The 10,105-nt window shown below is 39.2% G+C and overlaps 2 protein-coding genes across 3 annotated transcripts in view; both read right to left on the reverse strand.

Moving 5' to 3' along the window:
- Window positions 1-1,214: 1,214 nt before the first annotated feature.
- Window positions 1,215-5,118, reverse strand: LOC118338719 (uncharacterized protein C2orf80-like). The gene is made up of 8 exons (XM_035676017.1): window positions 5,078-5,118; window positions 4,910-4,991; window positions 4,679-4,761; window positions 3,114-3,204; window positions 2,446-2,523; window positions 2,216-2,303; window positions 1,825-1,937; window positions 1,215-1,283 (listed from the first exon to the last, which is right to left on the reverse strand). The coding sequence occupies exons 1-8, from the start codon at window positions 5,116-5,118 to the stop codon at window positions 1,215-1,217; spliced, it is 645 nt and encodes a 214-aa protein (XP_035531910.1).
- A 295-nt stretch (window positions 5,119-5,413) lies between these two features.
- The window catches only part of si:dkey-57a22.11 (uncharacterized protein LOC569865 homolog), a 6,152-nt gene continuing 1,460 nt past the window's right edge, over window positions 5,414-10,105 (reverse strand). Inside the window, exons 5-9 of one of the 2 annotated variants that reach the window (XM_035676019.1) lie at window positions 9,691-9,764; window positions 9,427-9,548; window positions 7,334-9,298; window positions 6,387-6,498; window positions 5,414-6,293 (exon numbers count right to left, since the gene is read on the reverse strand). In XM_035676019.1, coding sequence (XP_035531912.1) covers window positions 6,158-6,293; window positions 6,387-6,498; window positions 7,334-9,298; window positions 9,427-9,548; window positions 9,691-9,764 — 2,409 coding nt within the window. In that variant the 3' untranslated portion in view covers window positions 5,414-6,157. Of the gene's footprint in view, window positions 6,294-6,386; window positions 6,502-7,333; window positions 9,299-9,426; window positions 9,549-9,690; window positions 9,765-10,105 lie in introns of both variants that reach the window. The other variant, XM_035676018.1, reaches the window with a different exon arrangement.

Genomic DNA, 10,105 nt, shown 5'->3' on the forward strand with positions numbered 1-10,105 from the left:
ATGTTGCTTCTCGTGTCAAATATTGATATGCGATTAATTGAGATTAATTAATTACAAAGCCTCTAATTAATTAGATTAATTTTTTTAATCGAGTCCCACCACTAATATTCATACATTAATATCGGAACATAAAGTCCTTTCTAAGTCCTAACTAATTAACTACTAGCTAGTTTCAAGCTAACCCCATTAAAACCTAAGAATTGTGTTAGCTAGTAATAAGTCGTGTAAATCGGTAGCACTGTCCGATGAGGAGCAATCAACAATGTAAACAGGAAATCACTGCAGCGCAAGCTAGCCTTAGCTAGTTTAGCATGAGTGGGAAATATCAGATTATGCCAACCTGATGTCATTTATCCATTTAGTCAAATGTTAATGGAATACCATTTTGTAATTTGAGGTATGTTGAGATTTTTGGGGGAAATGTAACTAAAATCTTCAAGATTGAAATCATTATTAAACAGAATTCCTCAAATTTCAGGTCAGATATGTCTTCTTTTACTCTCCCTCTAAACGAGTCAGAAATTAGCAAGCTAACGTTTAGCTTGGTCTGTTGGTTCTGTTAGCAACACAGCCATTACACTGTACAACAGGTTCATCAGCCACAACCACCACCATTTTAATGTCATTATCACGCTCCTCAAAATTGTCTTATCAACGGCCAAATGCTGAAAATTGAAATAACTGCTTAAAGGACCAGTGTGTAAGATTTAATGGCATCTAGAGGTGACATTGCAGATTGCATCTAACTGAACACCGCTCATGTTTGTACTTGGTACTTGACCTTGGAATGAAAACAGGCGGTGTAGGAGTTTCTACGGTGGCTGTGAAACTTGCAAAAAGTGCAAAAGGCCCTATCTACAGCCAGTGTTTGTAAATCCTGGCTACTGTAGAAACATGGCGGTTCAACATGGCGGACTCTGTAGAAGAGGACCCCGTTCTCTCTGTAGATAAAAACAGCTCATTCTATAGTAACAAAAACACAAGGATTCTTCTACACTAATGAAAACATACCTATGAATATTATATTCCATTTTTTCCTATAGATCCTCCTAAATGTATTACACACTGGACCTTAAAGATTTTAAGTGCAACAGTATAAAGTAAACACCAAAAGTAAAGACAGCCGAAGTGGGAAACTGTCCCCAAGATATACAGATATAAAGTGCATTGTGAGGACAAAACCAGACTGCAGGAGGTGCTAGTGGAGGGTGACTTTAGTCCTGCAGAGACTCTTGTGACCCCTCATAGTGTTCGGCTCTTTCCTCAAGGCAATGATTGCTGTCCTGAGACTGACACAGAGAGGAGAGGAGGTGTTAGATAAAGATGGTCTGTTTAGATCCACAGGGTGGCAGCAGAGGCCTTTCATGAATGATTTAAACAAAGAACTTGCTCTGAAAACTTTTTTCATTATTTTATAGTATTAGGTTTAAAGGGTTATTTTCAGATTTTTCATTTTGATTTACAGACATCAAACGCTGGAATATGATTCCAGATCAGCTTCAAACTTGCACACAGACTCTCATTATTTTTCCCATTCCATTATCTTTTTATTGTAATTTTATAGTTTTATTGGATGCATGTGCTGGTGTTTACATCCTGATGTGTGCTCGTAGGTTCCTCTGTGTAACTGTTAGTTAGTATGATAGAGACTATGTAATGGTGTTGCATGTTTTTAGTGTCTGAGCATTGTTCTGTCTCATTATTCTGTGTGCCCCTGCTCAGAATATAGCTAAATCTGGCAAAAATAATCTCTTCATTTTGAGATTCAGTTTTTTTGTGCATTAAAATACAGACTGCCGAAATGATGAAGCTGTGGCTACTCACACTGAGGAAGGAGTGAGACGAGGAAGAGGACGATGATGAAGATTGCACCGAGACTCGTCCAGGCGGGGCACTAACCTTCACCCTCTCAGACAGCCATCTTTTCAATTTTAGACCTTTGAGAGATTTTTAAGGATTTTAAAATACTTGACACTTCAACTAATTCATTAGTTCCCAACAGGGAACTATTTATAGAAGTTTTTTAATGAAAATATTATCAGTAGACAATAGTAAATCAATTAAGATGATCTTAAAAAAAAGGGGGGAAAAAATTATATTTACACATTTTACTCTGATACAGATAAAAAGTACTGTACCAGATACTAATTTCAGCCGAGTACTCACTCAACTCTAATAATAGTGATAACAGTGTTTAATATTTATACACACTTACTGTGCCTCTTGGAGTGGTGCACAGCCTTGTAAGAGCCAAGCATGGCAAACGGATGATAGGATAGAGTAAAGGGATAGACGATTGCACCCTAGGGTTGAAAAGCAGTAGAATTAACTTATTATTATTATAACAATATGGAAGACACAAAACCAATGGCAGCTACATCTACAAATATGTGCAAAAGAATTATATACATACTGTAGTGTTACATATTAGTCTTGTACTTGTACCTTGGATTGCTGGTTGGTGTATGAAGCAGCTGGTTTACACCGGTACAGAGCCAAGATTTCCTCCACTGGGAGGCTATTCTGAAGTGGGAAAATGGTGCAAAAGTTAGCAAACAAAAAAAACAAAACTTCATAGCAGTTTGACCATTACAGCACACACATTATGCTACCTGCGTGAGGTAAACCTCGATTTGGGGATTTTAAAGCAGCAACAAGGAACTTTCATTTTGTGTTGATTCTGGCGGCCCCTGTGGACCAAACCGGTAATGTTTCTAACACCTTGTTTCATTGATTTCAAGGGGAATCTGACCGAATCCGACCTAGTGGCAGGCATTGAGAACAAATGTATGAATAATAATAATAATAATAATAATAATAATATCGTCTTGCTGATGAGCTAAAACCTCCATGTAAAATAAGTAAGGCGGAAAAGTAAAGCAAGGCTCTACAATTCTACTACTCCCTTCTGCTAATTTTTTCTCAAATTTAAACCCAGTCTAGACCCATGCATACAGCATTAACATCTAAAATGCAGCCTCAATTAAAAGATTAATAAATTAAAACACACAGTGGAGTAAAACGGATACCCTAGCTGAGCTGGTACCCATATTAAACCTTACTGGGACATCAAGATTTAATAAAAGCTACATTCATGTTTAAACCACACTCACCATAATTATCCCAGCAAAGGACGACAGAATCATAGCCTCCCGTTCTAAGCGGTTAGGGTACCGGGCACTTCCTGCGCTGTGTGTTGCTCCACTTTCCGGTAGAGAGGATAGAAGTTTTAAAACAAGTACAGATGCAGTAGGAAAATAGTGGATTAAACATTTCAAAGCTAGAATCTCATTTCAGTTACCACTACCTAGACAGGTCATCTAGAGGTTTAGAGAGGAACCTTTTCCACCAACAGGGAACCAGCTCCATTCTGGTTCAAGCTCCTAGGTTTTGAACCGTTTGGAGCATTTCAACCAAAAATAAATCATATAGAACCTGACAAGTTAAATTAAAGGCAACCTTTCCTTGGGAACCAAAGTGGGTGTGTCATATTGTATGGATCATTGTGCAGTGCCCTCTGTTGATCCTTGATTACAATGGTTCCACTCAAAACTGCTGGCAAAGAGCACTACGGTCTATTGCCCATCTCATTCAGTTTTTGGTCACAATGTCACACACATCCATAAAGGGCAATATGTCCCTGAAAATATGTGGATGATTTGACCTGCTAAGACAGGATTTATACACTGTTAGTACTTACAGGTCTGCCATTTGTTTCTCAATTAGATCAGAGGTGCCAATCCAGAAAACTCCTCAAAAATGACTCAGATAGTTAGAGGCCGAAAGTAACAAAGGGATTATACCACAGTCTCTACTATTCGACTGAAAAGTAGGTTTTGGACGCTTTAGATCATGATCTTCATCTCAAATCATCAGATCACCCACCCAGATCACCCAATTGGTGCCTGTGGAACCCTCTTCTCTTGATGGAAGGATCAGTACAAGTGGACCAAGCCCACATATTCAGAAGTTAAAATCAAGGAAACTGGGCTTCAGTATTGATTCTTGTTGTCTTGATTGTTTCTCTGTGTATCTTGGAGTTAATCTTGAAGGTTTGGGTAAAATCTGTTTAATCTTCTGAAGATTTTATGGCTGTAAGTAAAGAAAACTGTTATCAAATGCTGAAGGACAGAACAGAGCTAGTTCCTTGTTGGTGAAAAAGGCCTATCAGTGCTGAAATATAGCATATTTATGTATTGCTTTAAACAATTTAACCTCTTATTTTTAGCAGCAGAAATATTCTAAATGCAATGATAAGCACAGCATTATACACACATTTCTCCTCAGTTCAGCCTGATACTGTATAATTTGTTCCTTTCAACAGGTTAAATTTAAAACCACTACTACTGCAATTTAAGACCTATTTCAGTTTTTGGTATTGGTTCTATGTTGGTTTTGTAGTTGTTATGATCAATACACTTTTTTTTCCATAAAAGTGAGACAGAAAGATTTAACTTAACCTAATGTTAACTTCAGCAGTGTTCAGCTTGTTTCAATCTGCAACTTCACCACCAGATGCCACAAAATCCTACAAATTGATCCTTTAAGGCTTGAAATCCAGATTATTGGATTTTAAACTCTTTAAGACCCTGTAGATACATTGTTTGAAATAAGACTGTTAAATGTCCAAAATAATAATAACTTCAGTCTTCAGTCTCTATAAATATAAGCAGCTTACATGATGTCTCTGTCGAGCATATCCCGTCCCTCTTCTTTGTCCAACCACCAAAGGGCAACACTAATGGCAAGGTCATAGTGAGCCTGTAACATGCACACAAATAAAATATACAGCAATACCACACTGAAGTACCTGTTGCAACTATGAGTTGATTCATTTTGTAAAATATTTTGTTTGCACAGCCCTGCCCCTTAACGCTGGGTCTTCTACGGAGTCACAATGAGCTTTTACCAGGTCATCCAGCATCGTGGAGGTCCCCTTCCCCTTTGGATCAAAAGACTTTTCTCTGAGTTTCTGCCCAATGTAATCACCACTGTTCAGATTATAAAAATCAATCAGTTGCCATTTTAAAATATATAGTGCTTATCAACTATCTCTGGCATTTTAACATTCACTCACATAAGGGCTTCAACATCTCTTTTCAGCTGCCTTGCCTCCATTTTCTGAAAGAATTCCTTTCATGCAGCACTCCTGAAAAGGAGGAAAACACCAATATATTTTTCTCCATTACGAGGCAGGAAGCAGGCTATGACTGAGTAAAGTGGAAATCCAGTGAAAACAACCAATGTACTGGTGGCAATATAGGCTGTAATAAGGGGTTAACTTGACACCTTCTTAAGCCCACACACAGAGTTAGCAACAAATGCAGTGAGACCAGTAATTCCTAACACCTTAAAAATACATTCTCAATAACTAATGGTAAAACAGAGTGAAACAAATCCAAAACTCCATTTCTCCTGTGCAGTAACATTTTATTGGCAATCAGTGGCATATTTAAAACCAATTCAGCACGCAAGCATCTGTACTCACCACACAGTTCTGTACGAAGAGCCAACACAGCTTACAGGCCTTCAGTTTACATGATGATGCAAAAACAATGTTGGCTGCAGTCACACTACACTGAATCTGGTAACCTTTCTGGGCAACACGAGCCCTTTGCGGACCAGACTTCTCAGGTGAACAGCATGGATTGAATAATTTATGACCAACCTCCTGTCAATCTCTAAAACCATTACCAGCCACACGACGCTGGGAAATAAATGGAACGGTAGTTATTTATGGAAGTAGATGAGAGATGTAAGTATTGTGTGCACTAAAAAAAATATACTCAAATTCAATCTGAATTTGAATATATTTTTTTGGAAATTTTAATTTCAAAGAAGATTTTAAATAAATAAATTCAGACACTTGCTTTTCAAAGTATAATATTTCAATGTTATGAAAGTGGTGTTTAAATGTCAATATTAATTATTTAATGGCTGTGTAAATGTACTTATGTCTCTTATTTACTTCCACAGTTGTCAGAACAAACAGATTAGTTTCAGCGTTCAATGTGCATTCTGTACGGGCACACAGAGACATCTAGTCTACAAAATATGGTTGTGAGGAAATACTTCTTTAAAGAAAACAACTTAAAATAAACCATGTAAAGAAAATAACCATGTAAAGAAAATAAAAATAAAAAATAAATAATAATGATCAGTCAGCCAAAATTGATTTTTCCATATTTGGGTTGGCCAAAGCCTTCTTCTGCCTCTTCTTCTTCTTGCCGTCCTTAAACACCGGAGAGCTCAGAAACATGCTGTCGGTGAATTTATCTCCACGCCTTATTTTGCTGTTGTAAACAAAAACAAAGTTTATTACTCACTGCTGTTTGCGGACATAATCAATACTTTACCAAGGGTTGTGACAGACAGGATTTCCTCACCTGTTGAGGGCAGGCTCCTTGTAACTGACCACACCGTGTCGTCTCCTGGTTCTCCCTCTGGTCTCACTGTCTGGGGTTGCAATGGTGTTGGTCAGTGATGTTAGGACTCTTCCTGCTGTAGCACACAATAAATCAAAGTTAAGTTGCCAATAAACCAATTTAGGCTTTTTTGGTAACAAATCTGGTCCCAACAGAGGAACAAACAGGAGTTTTTATTTTGTTTAGTTTTTACTGGTTATAAAACAATGTCAGTTTAATATGGATGCCTCTATAAAACCATCATCAAGAAGAGATTTCTATAAAAGTTTTTCTTAGCACTGGAATTTCTGCCACCGCGTCGGATTCCCCTTGAAATAAGACCAAACGAGGCAGTAGAAACATTACCGCTTTTGTCTGGGATTTTGTCCCGGAATCAACACGTAATGAAAGTTAACAAGGGTATAAAATCAACAGCGCATCATCACCTTCAAGAATCTGTGTTTCTGTTACACTTGGTTATACACAGTCCATGCTGTCAACACTGTTTTATAAACTGTCACTGTTAAAATAAATTCCTTGGATTGGATTGGGGTGAGATGAATATCTCAGTTAATACAACCAGAACAATCTGTGGGCTAAATCCTGGGTATTCAACCTCAATACTGTTTGGGTTTTAACTGAAATGTGTCCATAGAGCAGAATATCAAAAACTGTCGAGTACCACAAGCTGGCATTGAATGTCTGGTCAGACATTGTAATGTGAATCTTAATCAGGTTGCAGCTATTCGACTGTCAAAGGCAAAATCTAACTTCAGTGAACAGCTTTTGCCCTCAAGATAAACGGCCGGTCACTGCAGACCAACAACCCTCAAGTGAAAAAAGTGACATGAGAAGAAATGCTCGAGTTTGAATGTGTATCACGGTAGACATTTCATCTTTAAAAATAGACACTGTAATGGATTCCACACCTGGAGAGGCTTCAGATGTGACAGCAGCAGATTCCTCAATGCCTGCCGCCCTTCCTGATGTCACCCTCTTGGGAGTAGCAAGTAATGAGCCCGCTTCGGTGTCCGCAGTGCTGGTGTCGATGGCCAGCCACGGAGGCATCTCGTCCGTCAGCAGGTCTCCCACAGTCTGATGTACTGTCGCGCTTGTGTCAGTCATGTGACTGTAGGCGTTTGCCACATTAGATGTCCGCGGGGCGTTTAGTGAAACACTGTCTTGAGTTGTTTGTGTGTGGACAACAAATGTCTCCCTTGGATTTCTAGTTTCCGTTGGTGTGTGCAGCTTGGATGTCTTTCTACACCTTTTTGGATTCCAGTCCATCCTGGACTCGCTGAGTTCAGAATCATACAAATGTTCAAAGATGTCATCCTTCTTCCTGATGTCAGAATGTGAGTCAACCACTTGCAAATCATCTAACTGTTCTTTATTTCTTTCATGATCATGAACGCGGTCCCCAAGACACCAGGTTTCATCCTCAGATCTAAATCCTTTGTCGCTATGGCTCCTTTTTTTCTTCTTTTTCCTGTCATTTAAATGATCGACACACTCCTTCCTCGACACAGCTTTCTTCTTGCTGGATCGACTTGTTTCCTCTCTCCTGGCTTTCTTAGGTTTCTGAAACTCTGTTCCTGAATGGCAGTCCTGGTCCAGCAGCAGTACCTCGTGGTTATCGTTGCTACTCAAATCGTCTTGAGGGCTTCCGCAATCCTGAGCGGCCAGCCAAGGACGCTTACAGGAGCTTGGCATTTCCTCCACAAAGAGTCCATCAGTGTGCCTGTGCGGATTTGATTCTGAACACTGCCGAGTGACACTTGCGCCCGTTACAGTTACCGGTTCTTCTGCCTTGCAGTTGGGGGATCCTGGAGGAGGCGTTAAGTCTACGAAATCCACCTCTGGTGACGCTCTGTTTGATGAGGCGCTGTCGCGGGACACTGAGATAACAAACGTCCCTCTGCATCTTGGATTGTGACTTTCCCCAGTCTTCATTTTGCTCTGTGCTTCATTGCCCACATGTTCTTCTTCCGCTTCATTACGAACGTCTTCCAGTTCAGACCGACTGCTCTCACTTTCATGCAATGGCAAAGGCAAAACAACAAAAGTTTTCCTGGTAACCGAGGACACCCTCCTTCCTTTGGTCCTGGACCTCCTGCATGTGATTTTGGACCTTGCTTCTTCTGTGGTTTCTTTCTCTAATAGTAATCTGACACTTTCACTGGTTTTTGAGGGTTTAATTTTAGGATCCATGAAATAATCGTCCAGCTCTTGTGAGACAATGTCACATGACTTAGTCTGTTCACGGAATTTGAATTTGTCCTTTACCTTTTTCTTACAGTTGCCTGCTTCCGACTTGCCCAGTTTGGGAATGCGAGACGTAATGACACTTTGTGTTTTGGAAAACTGAAACTCATTAACCTCGGGGTCTCCAATATCCTCTGGTACAGGGTCATCTGTCTGTAACAAAGTGCCAGTGGAAGCACTCTGAACCTCACTCACTTTCTTCTTTGTTAGTGGATTTTCATTCTCGCTTGACCCACAGGCTTGTTCCTTATTTTTCTTGCCTTTCGGCTTGCCAGTGCGACCTGCTTTTTTGGCCTTGGTTTCCACAACGACTATTTCAGCTGCATTGCTTACCGTCATCTCCATTGTTGTATTCAGAAGCACAGTCTTTTCTTGTTTGTTACCATGTTCTGGCTCAGTTTCCATGACTAAGCTGCCTGGAAGCTGAGCATCGTTAGAAAGAGACGGCTTGTGTTTTTCACATGTGCTTACAACTGAGGGGGTTTGGCTGTTTTGAACACAGGGAACTGACTTAACATCAAACACAGATTGAGAGAACATCATTGACAGCCTCTCTACTTCATCCCTTAGGCTGCTGGACGGACGGGATGTTCCTGTCTGGGGAGAATGTATATGCGGCATCTCAGCATCTGTGAAAATGAAGTGAAATAAACAAATGACTATGTCCAGGGGACTCTATATCAGTATCTAAGGCCAGTTAATGGCAAATTACAAAGATTTTATGATGATTAACACCAAAAATTCTAAAGCTCCCTACCATTACAAGTATCCATTAAGTTATCGGGTCTGTTCTGGATATTGAAGACATTTGCACAGATGTTTTTTTCAGGCAAGTCCGTGCCTACTTTTTGGGGAGAAGAATGTAACTGATCTGTAACACTAATAGTGGGAGTTATGGAGGGGATTAGGGAAAAGCAAGAGAGAGAAAGAAACAACAAATTCACAGTTATTCACAGCTGCCTAAACCAACAAACAGTTCTTAGTCAAAGTGCATATTAACCTGAATACAGTATTTGCTCACCTTCCTGCTACAAGATTTTCTTCGTTGATGCTTTCAGATAAGGTCTTGTCTTCCTCAGATAGTTTGGGAAGATCCTGAGGGAAATAAAACAGTCACAGATTATGTCTGGTATAGTTTGATAGTGCTAAGCGTTTTCTATTAAAGCTGCAACAATTAGTCAAATAGCTTTCAACTATCACATTAATCACTAATTCTTTTGATAATCAATTAACTGTTTTAAGTCATTTTTTAAGAAAAAATTTTATATTCTCTAATCTCAGTTTATTAAACATTATTTTTTTTCTGGTTTGTGACAGTAAACTGAATATCTTTTAATTAAGGATGTCACCTTGAGCTTTGGGAAACAATCAACATTTTCCACAATTTTTTAACATTTTATGGACCAAACAACTAATCAATTAATCAAAAAAATGAT

The sequence above is a fragment of the Morone saxatilis genome, unplaced genomic scaffold, assembly GCF_004916995.1.
Source record: "Morone saxatilis isolate NCDOM2014 unplaced genomic scaffold, NCSU_SB_2.0 Contig5, whole genome shotgun sequence".
NCBI lineage: Eukaryota > Metazoa > Chordata > Actinopteri > Moronidae > Morone > Morone saxatilis.